Here is a 22,379-nt window from a genome sequence, read left to right on the forward strand (position 1 = left end):
GTTGTGGGGGATGGTGGGAGAAGAACAAGGACAGAAAGAAAAATTATAACATTATTGTACAATGGTTTGAGTTCTGATCACTTCACTTTGCAATATGCACAAATGTTTCCAGGTAACTTCTGTAAACATGTAGCTCTCATGAGATTACACCACCAATGTAAAAGATCATTCTTCCTGAACCATCATCTCTGCACCCTTTATTAACAGCAGTCAAAAGACAAAAAAGTGATTGTTTTTAAAAAGTCAGCTTTGTTTTCTCTAAACCATGCAATTTGATGTGTATGTCATTAAAAAAGAATATGGGACCATATCATGTAATTTTCAGAAATGCTGCTAATTACACTAAGGTTCATTGTGGTACTTCTGTGAATGTAATCACAGGATCAAAGACAAAGATACAAAACTGGAATGGACCTTAAGAGATCATGATATTGAACTCCTCCTATTTAACAGAGGAAAAAACAGGTTTAGAGAGAATGAGTGAATTACCCTTGATTACAGTGTCAGAAGTGGGATTTGAATCCATCTCCCTGATTCCAAGTATAGCAAACCATTCACAATATAATTCCTACACCAACAAGAAGGCTCAGTAATCTTTTTTCTTTAGTTTTTTTTTTAAAGGCAATGGGGTTAAGTGGCTTGCCCAAGGCCACACAGCTAGGTTATTATTCAATGTCTAAGGCCAGATTTGAACTCAGGTACTCCTGACTCCAGGGCCGGTGCTCTACCCACTGCGCCACCTAGCCACCCCCTCAGTAATCTTTTTTATTTTGTATTTAACAATTTCCCCCCACCCCCCAAGGAAGGCATTCTGTCAGTCTTTACATTGTTTCCATAGAAAACACTGATCTAAGTTGAATGTGATGAGAGAGAAATCATATCCTTAAGGAAGAAAAATAAAGTATAAGAGATAGCAAAATTACATAATAAGATAACGGGTTTTTTCCTAAATTGAAGGTAAGTCTTTGGTTTTTGTTCAAACTCCACCATTCTTTCTCTGGATACAGATGGTATTCTCCATCACAGATAGCCCAAAATTGTCCCTGGTTGTTACACTGATGGAATAAGCAAGTCCATCAAGGTTGGTCATCACCCCCATGATGCTGTTAGAGTGTACAATGTTTTTCTGGTTCTGCTCATCTCACTCAGCATCAGTTCATGCAAATCCCTCAAGGTTTCCCTGAATTCCCATCCCTTCTGGTTTCTTATAGAACAATAGTGTTCCATGACATACATATACCACAGTTTGTTAAGTTATTCCCCAATTGAAGGACATTTACTTAATTTCCAATTCTTTGCCACCACTATGGGGCGGCAGCTATGAATGTATTTACCCTTTCTCATCATCTCTTCAGGGTATAGACCCAGTAGTGGTATTTCTGGATCAAAGGGTATGCACATTTTTGTTGCCCTTTGGGCATAGTTCCAAATTTCTCTCCAGAAAGGCTGGATGAGTTCACAGCTCCATTAACAATGCAATAGTGTCCCAGATTTCCCACATCCCTTCCAACATTGATCATTGTCCTTTCTAGTCATATTGGCTAGTCTGAGAGGTGTGAGGTAGTACCCCAGAGATGCTTTAATTTGCATTTCTCTAATAAGTAATGATTTAGTGCAATTTTTCATATGACTATGGATTGCTTTGTTCTCCTCAGCTGTAAATTGCCTTTGCATATCCTTTGACCATTTGTCAATTGGGGAATGGCTTGTCTTTTTTGAGAATTTGATTCAGTTCTCTGTATATTTTAGAAATGAGTCCCTTGTCAGCAATACTAGATGTAAAAATTGTTTTCCAATTTACTACATTTCTTTTGATCTTGGTTACAGTGGTTTTGTCTGTGCAAAAGCTTTTTAATTTAATGTGATCAAAATTATCTACGTTCTCCATCTCTTCCTTGGTCATAAACTGCTTCCTTTTCCATAGATCTGACAGGTATACTACTCCTTGATCTTCTAGTTTGCTAATATTTTTTTTATGTGTAAATCCTGTATCCATTTGCATCTTATTTTGGTATAGGGTGTGAGGTGTTGGTCTAATCTAAGTTTCTTCCATACTTACTTCCAATTTTCCCAGCAGTTGCTATCAAAGAGAGAGTGAGTCAATCCCAATAGTTGGAATCTTTGGGTTTATCAAAAAGCAGATTACTATAAACATTTCCTGCTATTACACCTACTCTATTCCACTGATCCACCACTCTATTTCTTAGCCAATACCAGACTGTTTTGATGACTGATACTTTATAATATAATTTTAGATCTGGTAAGGCTAAGCCACCTTCTTTTGTACTTTTTTTCACTGAATCCCTGGAAATTCTTGGAAATCTCAGTAATCTTTTGGAAATTATAGAGGAACCACCACCCATTATATATTGTAGGAAATACCCACAATGAGATCCAGTGTGTCCAAGAAAAATTCTGTCTGTTCTGAGTATTTTGGGGTTTAAAGTCTATTAATTTATTTTTTAATACACCTAATAGAAATTCATTTGATTTTTTTTTTGCAAATTAATCTTAAGGGGTATTTGATATGAGTATTCCAAAAGGAATGTTGGGTTTTTTGTTTTTGTTTTTTTGGTAAAGGATGTGACTCTTTTCATTGAGACTGTAACCATAGATCATCCCTAAACAAGCAAACATTCTGAAGCTAATTGGATACAAATAAAATTCTTCAGAATACAATATCATTTCACTGTTTCCTACTACTAAATTTATAATGAAGGTGAAAAAAATTCTAAGTTCAGTTACAGTACTTAGCAAAAAGAAAATCATTGTATACATACTATTTGAGTTTCCTTTTATGAAAAGTGTAGTGTCTATTCTATTTAATATTAAACATTTATATTTTTACATCCAAAGTAACTACATAGTAGCCATTTCCATTAGCATTACTAAAAAAAAAAAAAAAAAGGAAATGAAGTCTATTTTTAAGAAAAAATCTACAGCAAGTGTAAAGGAAAATAACTACCAATTCAGCAAAATTGTACCAAAATATTTTATTAAGCTCTTCAAATATTGTTTATCAGTGCTTAACTGGAAGATTTAGGAGACTGTAGGCATATGCATGACTATCTTTGAAGTCTTGAGAGGCAGGAAATGTTAAACTCAAAAAGTTCACAAATGTTATTCTTATTACTGCTGCCAGATTATTCTACCACATGAATATTTAAATGATCCTTATTCAGAATATTAAATGAATTTGCACCAAAATACATCCAAAAGCATCCAGCACAATTTTTCCAAAATTTATCATAGATTTACAAATTTGTATATATGTCCTGGATCTGTCTCCCATCACTACCTCAGTACCAATAGAATAAAAAGCTCATCTTGGAAAAGGAGTGGTTTTATTTTTGTCTTTGTAGCTCCAATACTGAGTATTTAATGGTTAATGTTTGTTGAAATGAATGGCAGTGGATTTTTTTAAAATGACATTTCATTATATTGTGCTTGTTTCCATTCTGAAATCTTAGTGAGGGGGAAAAAAAAAATCAAGATTTTTTTTTGTTCATAAAAATTAGTTCCAAATTTCCCAAAACAGAATTTTCGGTTAGACAAATGAGAGAATACAATTCCCAAAATGAGCCCATTTTTTTGAAATTGTTGATTCTTTCAACCTTAATTCTTCATGTATTAGATACTGTGTGCCAAGCATGATGCAAAGCACTTGGGGATTTAAAAAAAAAAATGTAAAAATAGTTCCTGACTTCAAGAAACTTACATTCTGATGAAGATGTTTAACATATAAATAAACAGGTACCTGGGAAGGAAGTGAAAAAACAGTGGATGGAAGGTGGCCCGAAAAGTAGAGTCATGAGCACTGTTGCTAGGGAAGTGGAGAAGAACTGGTGGAAAGGGATGAGTTGTCTTTAAAAGAAGTAGGAGAGGGGTGGCTAGGTGGTGTAGTGGATAGAGCACCAGCCTTGGAGTCAGGAATACCTGGGTTCAAATCCGACCTCAGACAGTTAATAATTACCTAGCCGTGTGGCCTTGGGCAAGCCACTTAACCCCATTGCCTTGAAAAATCTAAAAAAATAAAATAAAATAAAAGAAGCCGGGGGGGGGGGGGGCGGCTAGGTACCACAGTAGATAGAGCACCGGCCCTGGAGTCAGGAGTACCTGAGTTCAAATCCGGCCTCAGAGACATTTAATAATTACCTAGCTGTGTGGCCTTGGGGCAAAATCACCAGCCTCACTTTCTCCTCCAGAGACATCAGAGTAAAGTGATCAGATATAACTCAGGATCATTGGAGATGGCCCTGGATATAATAGGAGACCTTGGCTTTTTAAAGCTAGATCTTTCTCAGGTCACAATTTGACTGAGGCAAACACCTGTTCAGTCATTAAGGTTAGACAGAGGTCAAGAATGACCACTTCCATAAAGAAAAAAAAATTATTGGGAGGGGTTAAGAGGGTATTATCTCAGTGATTAAAGCAAAATAAAGTATTATTAATTATTTAAAAATAAAAACAAGGAGCCTCTTTTGCATAATCAAAAGAAAAAAAAACCAACAGTATAGGTGAAGATTTTAAGGGTTTCAGGACAAAACAGAAACAACTGTTGTTTGAATTCATTCTGAACCAATCAGGGTCCAAACAAACAGACCCACTGTTAGTCAACCAAGGAAAGCCAGAATGACATGGGGTCTCAAACTCAATGCATTACTCCTAGGCCAAGATACCATCTCACACCTCTCAGACTGGCCAATATGACCAGAAAGGATAATGATCAATGATGGAAAAGATGTGGGAAATCTCGGACACTAATACATTGTTGGTGGAGCCGTGAACTCATCCAACCTTTCTGGAGAGAAATTTGGAATTATGCCCAAAGGGCAATAAAAATGTGCATACCCTTTGACCCAGCAATACCCCTACTGGGACTATACCTTGAAAAGATTATGAAAAAGGGTAAAAACATCACTTGTACAAAAATATTCACAGCAGCCCTGTTTGTGGTGGCAAAGAATTGGAAATTAAGTGAATGTCCCTCAATTGGGGAATGGCTTAACAAACTGTGGTATATGTACGTCATGGAATACTATTGTTCTACTAGAAACCAGGAGGGATGGGAATTCAAGGAAGCCCGGAAGGATCTGCATAAACTAATGCTGAGAAAGATGAATAGAACCAGAAAAATATTGTACACCCTAACAGCAACATGGGGGTGATGGTCAATCTTAATGGACTTGCTCATTCCAACAGTGTAGCAATCAAGCACAATTTTGAGGTTTCTGTGATGGAGAATACCATCTGTATCCAGAGATGGAATTGTGGAGTATGAACATTACCTTCAATTTAAGGGGAAAAAAAATTATCCTATTATGTAATTTTGTTATCTCTTATACTTTATTTTTCTTCCTTTAAGGATATGATTTCTCTCTCATCACATTCAACTGAGATCAATGTATACCATGGAAACAATGTAAAAACTAACAGAATGCCTTCCATGGGGGATGGGGGGGAGGGAAGCAAGAATGGGGGAAAATTTGTTACACTCAAAATAAATAAAATCTTTCTTAAAAAAAATATTCCTAGGCCTTTGAGCAAAAGGACAAACTAGAACCTTTGTGAGTTTTACCACTGCAGATAAATTGGGCTATAAAGATCCTCTTCTTCTCTCCCTCTCTCTTCCTTCCTTTCCTTTTCTTCTAGTACTTGTGCCCAAAGGTTAATAAGAACTAACAAACTGAGGGATAAAGGCAGGGCATCAGGATAGGGCACTGAATGTGCATGTATATGTGGTGCTGTTCAGCACTCCACTGAGCTTAAGGGGAAGGTCATAACATCCAGTTGGGGTGACTACTAAGGACCCAAAAGTCATTTGGAGCCAAGATGTAGGCAGGTAAATCATAAATTGTCCAGTGTAGGAGAAAGCTGAGAAGCTTTGAGATCATGCCTCCAAAGAAACCATCAGAGAGGAAGGAGTCAGAAAAAAAGAGTGATAGGGGAAAATATGGGAGGAAGACTGAAATTACCAAAATTCTCAGAGAGAAAAAATTCAAAGATCTTGAATATAAGTAGATAAATCAAAAGGGAAAATACTAACAACAAAAGGAAATATGGTCTCCAGATATAGTAAACAAGTTTGGATACTTAAATATTACAAAACAAAGGAAAATGATCCAATATTTATGTATCATGAGAACATGGAATTACAATGCATTGTTACTGAGTGATTCAAAAGAGGAATAAGAATTATGGGAGTGCAATTTATGACACGCACAGCAAAAATGATGAGCAGAATAAAAAACAAAACCCCAAAACAACAAAAAACTCACCCCCCAAATTAGTATCTGCCATGGCAAGTCTCACTAAGGAAACAAGAGAGAACAACAGAGTGGAATGCAAACACACATAAGTAAAAGATAATCTATTTGAATAAAAGTAAAAAACAATATTAAGAGAGATCACCAGGTAGGGAAAATGGAGCCAAGATAGTGGTAAAGCAGAAAGAAGTATGGAAAGTTCCTAATGAGAGGAATATGGGGGGTTTTGGGTTCCACCAGAATGTGAAGGGAGAACTGTTAGTTTAAATCACAAAGATGGGGTTTGCCAGTCTTGTTGCCCAGAGCCAGTACATGAATTAAAACAAAAGACTTAGCCTCATCTGATCAAAACTGAGATTAGGTCAAGTCTACCCCACCTGGTTCTGAGTTAACCTGGGGTCTATGTCCTTCTACTTTGCACATGCTCAAGGAGGTAGCTGTTCTTGCTCATGAATATAATGAGCAGGGCGGGAAAAATTTATGGGGAGGAATGCATCAATTAGATTGTGACCCCAGCCAATGTTTGGCACAAAGGGGCAGGAACAAAGCCTATCAAAGTACATATAAGATCTAACATTTCCAAGATTCAGTGTCCCCCCCCCTTGAGAGAAATGTGCCATTTATTGGACTAAGTGATCCATTTATAACACTAACAAAAATAATGTTTAAGTATAATAAGCTTCTTAAAACTTTATTCTTGGTTAAAAAAAAAAAGCTGATTTCTTTTGACAGCACTAAGCCTTTAAGCCTCAGGGACCTTTGCCACTAGGGGAGAAGTCAAGAGCTATGAGGAGCTATCCCCTATGTTAATTACAAACTCAGGAAGACCCAGGATGCTGGAAAATTTGTCAGTTTGGTATAAGGATGATAATCCTAATGTGGAAATCCAAGGAAAAAAAGTCATGGCTAGGTTGCACAGTGGATAGCGCACTGGCTTTGGAGTCAGGAGTACCTGAGTTCAAATCCGGCCTCAGAGACTCAATTACCTAGCCCTGTGGCTTTGGGTAAGCCACTTAACCCCATTGCTTTGAAAAAATCTTAAAAAAAAAAGTCAACAGTGAATTTTCTCAGTCCAGGTTTACATAGTGCCAACAGAGAGATCTTCAGACACTGGAAACAAAGTCTGATCAGGGCCATGCCACACAAAGCATTCCAGCAGGAGAGGCTATGCAACCAAGGCAAGATGAGGTCCCGGATCTAGAATGGAGGGTCCTAATGTAGAAAGTTATCAACTAGTGGTGGCTAGCTGGCATAGTGGATAAAGCACCAGCCCTGGAGTCAGGAGTACCTGGGTTCAAATCTGGCCTCAGACACTTAATAATTACCTAGTTGTGTGGCCTTGGGCAAGCCATTTAACTCCATTTGCCTTGCAAAAAAACAAAACAAAAACAAAAGTTATCAACTGGCAACTCTGTTGCTTACTACCCAATTCCAGGTCACAGGGTGGCATTCCAAGGAAAAAAATAGTCATTCACTCTAGTCTTTATACCGAGAAGTTCAGAAGCAAGCAGATATTATATTGGTTCTGACCCTAAGAAGTAGAAAAAGCATCCCAATTCCAGATTCTAGTGCAGTCACTGAAATTCTATCACTCTAAACAGAACTTTACAGTTGGCCCACAGCAGCTGAGTCAAGCAGCAGTCTACTGGTACTCCAAAAGAATAAACCCAAAGATCTGTTGCTCAGATCTAAATCTACCTTAGGAACTGGCAGAACTAACCCAAAAGGGTAGTATCAGACTGTCCTGGGGAGTACTAAAAGCTTGCAGGACCTGCACTGTCTCAGATCCCAAAATAATCCAACATTCACCTCCCTGAATAAGCAAAAGCAGCACCAGCCCAGATAATTCTTCCAGAAGTACACAGAGTCCAAAGATAATATAAAGTCAAGAAGTAGGCTGGATGAATGAACGAACAATAAAATAACCCCACCACAGAAAGCTATTATGGTAATAGGTAAGCTCAATATATAAACATAGAAGAGAATGGCTCCAAACTGTCTACAACTAAAGTCTCAAAATAAAACGGCTTGGGCACAAACAATGAAAATTTAATGGAAAGAAATTTAAAAGTTAAAAATATTTTTACTAATGAAGTCAAAGCACTAGAGAAAAAAATTGGATTAAGAAATGACAGTTTACCTAGCTGTGTGGCCTTGGGCAAGCCACTTAACTGCACTGCCTTGCAAAAACTAAAAAAAAAAAAAAAATTAGAATGGACAATGAAACAAAAAGAAATATTAAAACAAAGTCAAAAGATTGAAAAAATAGAAGAAAATGTACATACACACACATACACACACACACACACACACACACACACACACACACACACACAAACACATACCACTGCAAAAATGACTGTCCTGGAAAACAGAATGAGAAAAGATGTAAGGATGACTCTTTGTCATGACCAAAAAAGCGAGTTCAGACATATTTTGGGAAATCTTTGTTTTTTTGTAATTACCAGATGTCTCAGAGAGGACAAAATGAAACTAGAAAAAAAATCTAAAATGAAAACTCCCAGAGAACATTAGAATCAAAGTCCAGAGCTTCTTGGTCAAAGAAAAAAAAAAAATACTACAAACGTCTAGAATGAATTTAAGTATGTAAGGAATCATAAGCTCACACAAGTTAGTGGTTACCGCTGTAAAATGGCAGAGCTTAGAATATGCCATTCTGAAAGGCAAAGGATATGGGTTTGGAGCCAAGAATATATAGCAAAATTGAGCATAACTCTACAGGGGAAAAAATACATTTTTAATTAAATAGAATACTTCCAAGCATTCCTGATGAAAAGAACAAAGTGAAAAATTTGAAGTTTAAACACAGGACTCAAGAGAAACATAAAAAGAAAAACATGAGAGAAAAAGCATAAGAGCTTCAACTATGGGGAGATGATAAGTATTTCCTCTAAACTATTACCAGGAGGGTTCATAGAGGGAGTTCAATTAGACAGAAGACATTTGATGATCTTAAGAAAAGAAAGAAAAGAATAGGAATATACAGGGACTGGAGAACAGGAAAGAAGAGAAAGTAAGGTTATGGAAAATTATTCCACATAATGAGGGATCACACACAAGTAAACATCTAAACTAACTCCACTCCCAGGTGAACTGATCAAAAGAAAGAAGAATAAAGAAGAAGGAGGCGGCTAGGTGGTGCAGTGGATAGAGCACCAACTCTGGAGTCAGGAGTACCTGAGTTCAAATCTGACCTCAGACACTTAATAATTACCTAGTCTTGTGGCCTTGGGCAAGCCACTTAACCCCATTGCCTTGCAAAAATTAAAAAAAAAAAAGGAAAAGGGTCTCCATTTACAAATATTTATAGACTCTGTGGTGGCAAATAACAGGAAATAGTACATTGTTCATGAAATGGGGAAGGGGAATGGTTAAACTGGCATATGATTATGATAGGACACTATTATGCTATAAAAATGACAAGCAGGATGGGTTTAGCAAAGTTTATAAAGCAAACTGATGTGAAGTGAAATTAGCAAAATCATGAGAATGCAGTACACAATAATTATTATAATCTCTAATCCAAATCAAAATGATATAATACAATTCCAAAGGACCCATAATGAAAAATACTATCCAACTCCAGAGAGAGAATTGATGAACTCCAACTACAGATTGAAATGCAATTTTTTCCACTTTATTTTTCTCAACTTTTTTGTTTTGCAACATGGTTAATATGGAACCATGATTTGTGCCATTTCATATGAATTAACTGATATTATATTGCAACCTAGAAAATATCCTGGATACCTTACTCTTTCATCTCCAGTCTGTTGCCAAAGTCTGTCAATTTCACCTTTCTAACATCTGTTCTATCCCTCATCTCCTCTGACACTAGTGCAGGTCCTCATCATTTCAAATCAGTAAACTACTGCAATAATTCAGATCAGCCTTTAGAAAAGCATGGAAAGACTTGCATGAACTAATGCTGAGTGAATTCAGCAGAACCAAAAGAACATTGTACACATTCACAACTACATTTTGAAATGATTAACTATATAATGGACACAGGTCCTCCCAGCAGTTCAATGATCAAAAACAATCCTGAGACTTCTCATGGAAAAATGCAATCCACAACCAGAGGAAAAAACTATGAAGTCTGAATGTAGAGCAAAGCATACTATGTTCATTTTTTAAAACTTTATTTTATGTTTTTTTCTTTCTTTCTCCTAGTCCCCCCTCCTTAGTTCTAATTCCTCTTTAACAACATGGTTAATATGGAAATATGTAAAACCATTGTTCATATACAACTTTTACCAGACTGTTGCCATGGGGAGAGGGAGGGAAGGGAGGATATAGAAAAATTGTGGAACTCACAAACTTGCAAATAAATGAATGTTGCAAACTATCTTTACATGTAATTGGAAAAAAAATAAATTTAAAAAAAGGTTTTGTTTGGAAAAGCATAGAGATGGTACCTTAATTCATAAAAGCTGTTGAGAACACCAAGTGAAGAAATACAGAGGAAACAAAAGGGCCCAGGATAGAACTACAGTTACAGGCCATGATCTGAAGAAGGAGCCAGTAAAGGAGACAGAAAACAAAAAGGAAAAGAAGTATCCAAGGTAAAACGTGTAGAGTTGAACCTGTTCACAAGAAATTGAAATGCAGAAGGGAAGAGAATGTAGTCAGAGAAAAGAGATATGACAAGAAAGTACTTAGGAATGGAGGGATTAGGAGTCAAGATAAGGACAATGAGCAGATTTAAGGCATAAAATGGAAAGATTCAAAAAGACTATAAGCAAATAAATTCAGAGTCCTTAAACATGAAAATAGAACATGTGGAAGGACAGAATAGGTCATGGGAATTGAGTATATTTAGGAAATGGGAAGTTAGGATATATAAGAAAACATCAACCTGTATGTGGAAATCCCTTCATGAGGGAAATGGGTTATAAGAAAGGGTGAAATAGGAAGACTGTGATGTTGGCACTGAATTCATTGAGAAAGCAGGAAGAACATCCTGAAGGACTGGTAGATAATAGCTACCAGAATCTGGTTTGAGTGATAAGTATGGATTACATAAATCTCAAAGGAGAGATTGCTGAGTGATGGAGCTAGAGAGAGAAAATCTGGAATAGGCAATTTCCCCTACCACAATGAGTGGGGGAAGGAAAGAAAAAAGGGGCTTTAGTAAAACCCTTTTGAGTAAAGTAAAGCCAGTACCATGATGTAAATTCCTTCCAAAATATCTATACCTCTGGGATATTTGTGCCTGATTCTAGTCAATGTTCTCCTTTGTAAATATTAAAGTAAAAAGTAAATTGTTCTAAGCCATTTACCTCTACAATTTGTAGCCCTTAATATTCTTTTTTTCTAGGAACCGCCCTGCCCTTCCAACTCTTCATATTTCTGTCAATTAGGCCACCCAGTTTCCTCAAATCTGAAAAATTTAATGTTGCTGTAACTTTTTCTTTTCTCTAACAGTTCATATCTGATGGCTCTACAGATATATCTGCACAATATCCTCCTCAGGTCATTCCCTTCTGTCTATTTTCTATGTCACTATTCTAGTATAAATTCTCATTACCATTCACAATACTTAATTCAACCACCCCTCCCCCCCCAAAAAAAGATCTTTCCATAAAACTGGGACACTGATGAACTCTTGGTGGAGTTATGAACTGATCCAACCATTCTGGAGAGAAATTTGGAACCATGCTCAAAGGTCAATAAAACTAAGCATATCCTTTGATCCAGAAATACCACTAATAGGTCTGTATCCTTAAGAGATCATAAAAAAAAGAGAAAAAGATTTATATGTTCAAATATATTTATAGCAGCTCTTTTTGGAGTGGCAAAGAATTGGAAATTGAGGGAATGTCCATCCCTTTCCCATTGAGGGAAATGACAGAACAAATTATGGTATAGGAATGTGATGGAATACTCTTGTTCTTTAAGAAAACATGAAGGAGAGGCTAGGTGGTGCAGTGGATAGAGCACTGGCCCTGGAGTCAGGAGTACCTGAGTTCAAATCTGACCTCAGAGACTTAATAATTACCTAGCTGTATGGCCTTGGGCCTAACCCCATTTGCTTTGCAAAAACCTAAGAAAAAAGAAAAAGTGAAAACATGAGTAACTGACCTTCAGGCACTCATGGAAAAGACTTTCATGAACTGATGCGGTAAGTGAGAAGAACCAGGAGAACATTATATTAATAGCACACTGTGAAATGATCGACTATGATGTTAGACTCAATTCCTTTCAACAGTTCAAGGACAATTCAAAAAAAGATCTATGATGTGGGGCATCTAGGTGGTACAGTGAATAGAGTCAGGGAGACCTGACTTCAAATTCAAAAATTCAAACACTTAATACTTATAGCTGTATGACCTTGGGGCAAGTCACTTAATCCCAATGCCTTGAAAAAATCCCCCCCAAAAAAGGCCTGTGATAGAAAATACAATCCTCATCCAGAGAAAAAACTATGGAGTCTGAGTACAGTCCAAAGAATACTATTTTCACCTTTTAAAACTTCTTTTATGCTTTTTTTCATTCATGATTTTTTCTCTTTGTTTTCTTTCACAAAATGACTAATATGGAAATGCTAAACATGATTGTACATATCAGACTAATTGCTAAGGGGAGGTGGGAAGAAAACGAATGTGGTAGAAAAATGTGAAATTCAAAAGCTTGCAAAAGGTTGAATGTTGGAAAACTATCTGCATATAATTGGAAAAAATACAAGAACAAAATAGCAACAAGAAGGAAAGAAGGAAGGGAGGGAGGGAGAGAGAGGAAAGGAAGTAAGATCTTGAGTGGCAGACTTCAGAAAAGCTTGGAAAGGATTTGCATGAACTGATGGTGAATAAAGTGAGCAGAACCAGGAGAATATTTTACACATTAACAGCAACACTTTTTGTTGATCAGTCATGACAAACTTAGCTCCTCTTAGTTGTTCAGAGATCAAAATGTCATCTACAATGAAAGGAAAAAAAATTATAGACTCTGAATTCAAAAACTTACAAAAAGATGAATGCTGAAAACTATCTTTACATGTAATTGAAAAAATAAAATAACATGCAAAAAGAAAAAAGACCCTCACTCCAACCAACCCCACCCCAAATCCAACATGTTCTACTTCAAGCAGAAATGTTCAATGGCTCCTTTGTGCCACAGAATCAAATTAAAACTACTTTGCCTAGCATTCTAGTTCATCTAAAATCTGGCAACATCCTTTATATCATATTACCTCATTCCCTTATTCACAGCAATGTCTTGATTTATGATTTTAGTGTTCTTCCTAGTCAGACTTTTTCTCTTTTTCACCACTTTATAATTAAACTCAAATCTTTCTCCATTTTCATCCCACTTTTCTACAAATCAGTTGTCTGACCAGACAATTAATAAAACTCTTCAAACAAAGATACTGTAAAATCAAAATTATTACAATCCACAGCCTCTACCCACCAAAATTGCCCCATATAACTTTAGAGTAAATGGTAATATTTGTAAAGCAATTACTATTTTATAGATAATAAAATCTCAGCTAGACCAACTAGAAGAATAAGATCTCCTTGAGGGAAAAAACTCCTTTACTAGATAAGAGGGCTTATTCCTTTTTTAAAAACTTGTTTAGAGGTGGCTAGGTGGCCCAGTGGATAAAGCACAGGCCCTGGAGTCAGGAGTACCCGGGCTCAAATCCGGGTCTCAGACACTTAATAATTACCTATCTGTGTGGCCTTGGGCAAGCCACTTAACCCCGTTTGCCTTGCAAAAACCTTGAAAAAATAAAAAACTTGTTTAAAAGTGTAATCAATCTGAATATAAATATCCTAAGCAGAATATAATGACTTGAATTTAACCTTTTATTGAAGGCTCAGGATTTTTATAAACATTGTTATACACAAATTCTTTTCCCCAGAAAACTCATGTTGGGAAATGTCCCCAAAGTGTTGTTTTTTTTTAAATTTCTGCATCTACTTTAAAAATATTTTTAACTTTTAAACTTAGAACAGTTATTTCTTGCTGTTGCCTATATGGCTGCCTATAGCTGCCCCTTTCCAATTTCTAATTTGTTATTTTAATCTACTGTGTACTTGGATACCACATAAACAAGCTAGGGAAAGCTGAATGTAAAATAAAGAGTAAAGAGGCTTCTGGCAAGATCCAGAGGGAGTAGACTTTAAAGCATAAAGTATTAAACTGCATAGCACAGACAATTAGGATATAAAAGAATAAAACAATGTACAGGTGGGGTATTGTGGCCAAGATGAGCAAAAGAAGTTAAAGATAGTATCAATGTTACCCTGGCAATGTTACTTAATGACATTTGAATATCGTCTTGAAGTACTAAGAGCACATAGATAAGGGGGTTAGAGGTTGGGAATACAGACTTATTACCAAAGTAAATAGTTAATTCATATGTGTAGTCATATATGAGTAGTCACAGTCCTGACAATTCTATAAAGTCTTATTTCAGAAAGATAAACAACACTATGTTTATGTATGAGGCCGACTGGTAGAGTAGAAGATTACTCAAAGAAGACCTGAGTTCAAGTATGACTTCTACCACAAACTAGCTCAAAGATTCTGGGCTAGTCACTTAAATTTTCAGTGCCCCCAGGCAACTTCCAAAGACTATAAATTGACAAAATAGATCCCAATTTGTCTAAGAAAAGGGAGTTTCCTCACTAGGATTGTATCAACATATGGATGTCTACTATATAAGTGTAGCTATATAGATAGATATAAAGATAAATAGATGAAATTACTCCAAAAGAAAAAGAAACAAGTTGCAATTAGAAGTTGGGTGGGGGTTGATATAAGGAGTCAGTGGAATTTGGGAATAGAGAAGGGATAAAAGAGGATGGAGAGGAAAAAAAGGTGTTATGGGAAAAAAAAGCAAAATGAGACTCTATACAGTTCTTTCATTATGTAGGGTAGGGTAAATTCATGAGTACACAAAGAATGCCCTCAAATATTTCTACACAAAAGGGAAAAAAGAATCACTGACCTATTATTTAAGTTTATGTTTTTATCTGGTAAGAAATCTTTCAATACTTTTAATCAGAGACATCTCTAAGAAGGTCATAATTAATGACACACCTAGCATAACTAGTAACTAAAGCATCAACCTCCCTGCCCCTAGGAGCCATGGGAATGAGACACTTAAGCATCTCTATTATCATATCAACAAAAGGAATGAGCAAATAAGTCCTATCTTACTTTAGAGGAATGAAGACAACACCCACCCTTTAACAAGAAGACAAAATGACAACCAGGAGAGATCAACTGTAATTTCATAATCTTGTTATATTATCTGGAAGCTGAATTCTCATAAAATACCACTAACTAGGAGGTTGTCTGTGACAACCTGTGACAATGCCTGTCTGCGACTAGTATATGACTGTATCTTTACTTGAAGCTGAGAAACTTAAAGAGTCCACTACATCTCATATTAATAGGGTACTTTAGGGAATTATGGTGTCATTGTCAGACATCTGGAATAAAGGTTATCACAAACTGAATCATACTTTCCAACCCAATTGGGTCTGTCTCTTAACCAATCCTACCCTTATATACTATCACCAACAGTTGTTGGTGTCCTGTCTGGACTCTTCATGATCCCAGTTGGAGTTTTCTTGGCAAAGATATTGGAGTGGTTTGCCATTTCCTTTTCCAACCCATTTTCCAGATGAGGGAACTAAGGCAAACAGGGTCAAATAACTTGCCTAGGGTCTTACAGCTGGTTAAGTGTCTGAGTCCAGATTTGAGCTCCAGAAGATGTGCCAAGACTGGAACTCAATCCACAGAGCCACATTGCTGCCCTACTATACCAGCTAAGTCTTCCCTATCTTTCTTACTATTTCCCTAATTGCATTTGGAATACCATATTCTCTCCCTATCATCTATTGAAATCCTACCTATCCATTAAGGTTCAACCTAAGTCCCCCATCTCTATGAAGATTTCCTGGACTATCTCAGCACAATACTTTTCTTATTTTTAAGTCTGCTAGTGCTTAAATTTAAATACATTATACTATGTTCTACTGTGCTAAGCACCAAACAACAAGGCACTCAAAGAGGCAAGAAGATAAGGAATACATGCACAGGTAAAGGATGAAGGCAGATGTAATGCATGAGAACAGAAAATAAATCAGTTTGGCTGGTAAATAAATGTGTGAAAAAGTAATGTGTAGTAAGTTTGGAAAGATAAGCTGAAATCTTTGTAAAGAGCTTTAAATACCAGTGGAGTTTATTTATATACCAAAGGCAACTAGGAGACATTGGAGTTTTATTTAGTTATAAATAAACATTTTTGCCCTTCATTTGTATTTTGATCTTGTCTTTGAAAGGAAACTAAGAGCCAGAGCAATTATCTTTTATATCCCCAAAGTACCTAGCATGATTCTAGCACAGAAGATATTCAATAAATATTGGTATATTAAATGAAATTGGAAACATCTGAAACAAGCTCAAACAAAAGGACTAAAGGGGAAACAAAAACTAACATTTCTAAAGAACTTCCACTTCTTAAAAACCTCAAAAAAAAAAAAACGGGGAAGGAAAAGAACCCATGCCAGGAGAGAAAGCTGCTGAATCACTAGCAAATTTTACACACAATGACAAAGCACCCCAAATGGTCTTCTAGTCACAAAAAAAGTGGTTTAAAAAATATACTTTCCAGCTACCATCTTACACTTTAAAAGTCTCTGGTGAAAGTGAAAAACTTCTGTATTTTTCTAATTTTTTTACTTTCTTCCCTTAAAACAGAGTCCAGTGATTAATCTTTCAAAACACTACTGTGGTTCAACTTGGAGAATTCAAAACGGTTTATGTTTAATGTGCGTTAAAAGTAAAATCATACTAAAGTTGGTGGACTCGGAGACAAAGTAGCAATCTGCACATAAGCAAGCAACATAAGCCAGATCATACGGAGCCAGATGAGGAGCCAGGCGGCAAAGGTCTTCCTAAGAGAGAAGAGAATCCACAAAATTCCCACCGGGAGGAAAGAGGAGAGTCTACATCTGAGCAGCAAAGGAAGCGGCTGGAGAATGTGACAGCTGGTGCTCCACAGCGGGCAGGAGGGCACCCCGCCTGGGGAGGTGGAGGTGCCACCTGAGCACGGCCCCGGCCCCAGCCTCACCAGGGCCGTCCCCCGCGGCATCAGGCCCACGGGGTCTGGGGTAGGCGCTCCTCTAGCCGGTGTTGGAAGGTTTCCAAAGCCCCTTCCTCACAACGGCCCGAACGCGATTGTCCTCGCGGGGGTCCCCGGACAGGAAAAGTGGGGCTCGGAGCCTCGAGCCCGATCAGCCGTCAACGACAGAGGAGCGAGCAGAGGCCGCCCTCCGGTGCCATCCTGGCATGGCAGCGGAGGAGAGCGAGCCCCCCGGGGCCAAGTTAGAGAAACTTGGCCAAGGTCACGGCCCCCTCCTCACGCCCCCGGCGCTGCCCGGGCGGGCGGGGGAGGGGAGGCGGCCCAGGGCGCGGGGGGGGGAGCTGGCCCGGGCGCCCGCCCGCCCGCTTTCCGCCAGGCTCACACCCACCTGAGGAGACTGGAGAGAGGGTGACTGGAGGAGCCCAGGCCGCCCCCCGAGCCGCCGCCGCCGCCGCCGCCGCCCCCCGAGCCGCCGCCGCCGCCGCCGCCGCCGCCGCCGCCGAAGCCCGAGGAGAGCCGCTTCCCGGACAGCAGCTTCTCCACCGCCGGGAGGTGCCCGGTGCGGGCCGCCTCCAGCAGCTCTTGTTCCTTCCCCATGCTAGCGGAGCCGCGGGCCTGCTCCCCGGACCCCCCGGACCCCGCCCGGGGCCGCAGCGCCCGCTCGGGATCCCAAACTTTCTGTCTCCGGGCAACGCTCCCCCCGCCGCCCGGCCGGGGACGCCACCCCCCCCCCCCCAGCCCGGACCGTTCCCTCCCCTTCCCCCACCCCGCCTCCCGCGGCACGTCACTTCCGGCATCCGGTGTCGGGCGTCACCGCGCCCTCCCCCCCCCGACCCCGGACCTCGCGGGGGCCCCGCCCCTTTTCCTACTTCAGCGGGACCGGAGCGTGGGTGGGGGCGGGGCGGGGCGGGGCTCCGACGACCCCTCCGAGCTCTCCCTCTCCGCGCTGGCGCAGGGCACGCCCGCGAGGCACCTGCAGCTCGGCGCCTTCCTCTCCCCCATCTTGGATCTCGAGAACCCCAAGTCAGGACATCGAGTCGGGAGAGCAGGCTGTGCCCCTGACTGGCCCCGCGACCTTGGGCAGGTCACTTCACCTCCGCGGGCTCCGTCCTTCCTTGTAGCGCACCGCCCGGCATAGAGCTGGCGCTTAAAAACGTGTTTAGATTCAATGCTTTCATAGTACATTTTGTCATAAATGTTTATCGAATTGAAGTGGAATTGGACCAGATGGGACCAACAGGAACCTAACAAAAGTAGTTTCTAGCATTTAGAGTTGAACCTAATCATCTGGTCCAAACTAATTTTACAGATGAGGAAACTGAGGCTCCAAGAGGAGAAAATAGTTTGACCACGGAGGAAGTTAGACAGGGTAGAGCCAGGACTCAAATCCAGCTACATTGTTTGGCTTCGTTTGGTTTTTTATTCTGGTTGAAACGCCTGATAGCTCATGGACTTTTCTGGAAGCGAGGTGGAAAGAACCTAGACCCGAGTTTAAATTTGACTTCAGATACTCAGTAATTGTCCGATTCTATGCTAGCCACTTACCTTCTGTCTGCCTCAGTTTCCTCATCTGTAAAACGGAGATAATAGCACCTACTTCCCCCTGGAATGTGTGAGAATAAACTGAAATCGCATTTGTAATGCCCATTGCAAACCTTCTAGGCATAAATAAATGCTACTAGTTACTATTAGGAGAGAACCTTTAGATCTGGGGGAGCTTTCTTTCTCCTGTGGTGCTGAACTGATGCTGAGCAAAGTGAGTAGAACCAAGAGAACATTAAACACAGTAACATTTTGAGATGATTAATTATGATGGAGGTGTTCATTTCAGCAGTACAATAATCAAAGTCAATTCTAAAAGACTTGTGATGGAAAATATCTCCATATCCAGTGAAGAAATGTTGGAGTTTAAATGCAGATCGAAGCTTACTATTAAAAATTGTCTGGCATCTAGGTGGCAGTGGATAAAGCACCGGCCTTGGAGTCAGGAGTACCTGGGTTCAAATCCGACCTCAGACACTTAATAATTACCTAGCTGTGTGGCCTTGGTCAAGCCACTTGACCCCATTTGCCTTGCAAAAACTTTAAAAAAAATTGTCTTACGTTATGTTCTCTTGTAATTTTTTTCCATTTTGATATGATTCTTCTTTCACGACATGATTAATAGGGATCTATGTTTAGCATGGTTATTCATGTATAGACTATATTAGAATGTTTTCTGTAAGGGGGAAGGAGGAGGAAAGGGAAGAGGGAGAAAAATGTAAAAACAAAACTTTGCAAAAAAATGATTTTTGGAAACTACTGTTGCATGTACTTGCAAAAGTAAAATATATTTTTTAAAAGAAACTGGGCCTTGGGCAAGCCACTTAACTCCATTGCCTTGCAAAAAAAAAGAAAAAAGAAACTGGGAAAAGCTTGGAAAGACTTACATGAACTGATGCTGAGTGAAGTGAGCAGAACCAGAACATTGTACATATTAACAGAAACATTGGGTGATGATCAACCATGATGGACTTAGCTCCTCTAAACAGTTTAATGATCAAAGACAATTCTAAAAGATTTGTGATGGAAAAATGCCATCTACAACCAGAGAAAAAACTATGGAGTCTGAATGCATTCTATTTTCACTTTTTAAAACTTGTTTTCCCCCATTAATTGTGATTCTTCTTTCACAACATAACTAATATGGAAATATTTTAAACATGATTCTACAGGCAAAAACTATATCAGATTACTTAATGTGGGGAGGGAAAGGAGAAAGAAAAATGTGGAACTCAAAAATTTACAAAAAGACAAATGTTGAAAAGTTTCTTTGCATGTAATCGGGAAAAATAACATTTCAAGAAATAAAAGAAACTGGATTAAAGGTTTTAATCAAATTTGGGACCAAGATACCTCTATTTTTTATTAAATTTTATTTTCAAAGAAAGATCCACTTTCAGTCCCTTCTACATTCATTTCCCCCTCCCCCTGTTGTAAATATGCATAGTTTAGCAAAATATATTCCTGATTGTCCCTCTCCATAAAAAACATCTTACTCTGCTCTCTCAGCTCATTACTTATCAGGAGATGAAGAGCACATTTTATCCTGAGTCCTCTGGAATTGTGGTTGGGTCATTATGCTGCTCGGAGTTCCTAAGTCTTTCAAAGATGTTTGTCTTTACAATATTGTCATTATTGTAGAAATAGTTCTTCTGATTCTGTTCACCTCACTCTACATCAATTTATGTCTTCCCTGATTTCTCTTATTATACTGTCACTATCATTTGTTATAGCACAGTAGCACATTTCTTCCATATCACATTCAAATATCCTAAATTGTTCCATTATTCTCCAATGGATGGGCATTCCTTCACTTTCCAAATCCATCCACTTTCACTTTGTCACTACTAAAAAGAGTTGTTTTGTACAAGTATATTTTAATGGGTGTCCTATTCCTCTTTATTTGATCTCTAAGATATAGACACAAGTAGGGGTATTACCAGGTCAGAAGATATGCATACTTCAGTAGCTATTTAGACATTCCAAATTACTTTCCAGAATGATTAGATCAATTCACATTTCCACCAATAATTCCTTACCTCTTGTTAACACTCTAGCCTTTCCCACTGGTCTGTGATGCTCTCAAAGGAGCATCTCTTTTCCATTCAGAAAATGTCTTCTTCTCATTCATTAGGGATTATGATTTTCTTCACAGAGAGGAGATTCTCTCAGTCCTGAATGGGAGTGGTCCAGAAAATAGTCCAGAGGTTCTAGCTGAAGGTTGAGTGATTATTGTTCTGGAATATTAACCTAAAATTGTAGCTCCATGATAATATGACTTTCCTTATTCAAGAATTCTATTTGAGTTTTCTCATCTTGTCTTAGTTTACAGGGACATGTCTGAGGAAATGGGTTAGGAGGACGAATCTATGTCAGTTTGGACATTTTTCTCTTTAAACTAGAAATGTTTAGACTTAAAATAATGTTAAATAATAAAAAAAATTGCTTTTGACAGACTTCTAAAACTTAAAAATCTTCAAACTTTTTTTTGATATAGTCCTTCTAATTTTGAAGTTCTGTGACTGTAGACCGGTTTCTTCAGTTTATATGATAAATATTTTCCAGAATAAAGTACATTTTGTTGGAGGATCAGTACATATGATAGATAAACTGTTGGTTTTGAACTAAAGAAGGCCTCTGACACTTACTGTCTCTGTTACTGACCAAAAGCCACTTAGATTTTCTCAGTTTCAGTTTGTTTCTCTGTAAAATAAGAGTAATGATATGCCTATAGCATAATATTGATGATGTTTGACCTTCTTTCTTTAGTAAGACCATGATAGCAGGGAGATGATACCATGAATAGCAAGTGAATTAGATTTGAGTGTGGGGTGCTGTGCTGGGTCACCAGTCTCTCTTTTTCCTCTGGAATCATCTGGGTCCAGTGGCCAGATATGAATCAGTACAACTGAAGATGGCCATAGATTGAGGCAATTAGGATTGAATGACATGCCCAAAGTCACATGCTAATAAGTGTCAAGAGTCTGAAGTCAAATTTGAACTCAGGTCTTCCTGATTCCAGGACTGGTGCTCTACCTACAGCACTCAACCTAAAGTCAGGAAGACTCATCTTCTTGAGTTTGGATCTCATCTTAGACACTTACCAGTTACGTGACCAGGGACAAATTACTTAATCCTGCTTGCCTAGCAAGAAAAATAGTATAGTAATACATAAAGCAGAATTGTGATATTCATATAATATATTCAAGGTGTTTTGCATTTTTTACTTTCTAGAATTTTCTACCATGTCATAGGGAAGGGAATAAGCAATTACAGAGTACCTATTATTATCAGTCATTTTACATATACTATTTTGTTTCATCCTCAAAACAACCTTTTATTATCCCCATTTTGTATTTGAAGAAACTGAGGCTATGTGACTCACTCAAGGTCACAAAGTAACAGTTCAAATTTGAATTCAGGACTTCCTAATTCCAGGTCTTTCCATT

At 38.4% G+C, this 22,379-nt stretch overlaps 1 protein-coding gene and 1 pseudogene across 6 annotated transcripts in view; one reads left to right on the forward strand and one right to left on the reverse strand.

The window, feature by feature from the left end:
• The window catches only part of LOC141487715 (putative deoxyribonuclease TATDN2), a 28,806-nt pseudogene extending 11,172 nt beyond the window's left edge, over nucleotides 1-17,634 (forward strand).
• The window catches only part of ANKS1A (ankyrin repeat and sterile alpha motif domain containing 1A), a 264,812-nt gene extending 246,709 nt beyond the window's left edge, over nucleotides 1-18,103 (reverse strand). For 3 of the 6 annotated variants that reach the window (XR_012478464.1, XM_074236482.1, XM_074236481.1), the window contains exon 1: nucleotides 17,777-18,103. Coding sequence is in view for 5 of the 6 variants with exons in the window: in XM_074236482.1 (XP_074092583.1) it covers nucleotides 17,777-17,985 (209 nt within the window). In the remaining variant the exon portion in view is untranslated. The remainder of the gene's footprint in view (nucleotides 1-17,776) is intronic. The other 3 variants (XM_074236483.1, XM_074236484.1, XM_074236485.1) reach the window with 2 other exon arrangements.
• Nucleotides 18,104-22,379: the final 4,276 nt, after the last annotated feature.

This window comes from Macrotis lagotis, chromosome 5 (genome assembly GCF_037893015.1).
Source record: "Macrotis lagotis isolate mMagLag1 chromosome 5, bilby.v1.9.chrom.fasta, whole genome shotgun sequence".
Classification (NCBI taxonomy): Eukaryota; Metazoa; Chordata; class Mammalia; order Peramelemorphia; family Peramelidae; genus Macrotis; species Macrotis lagotis.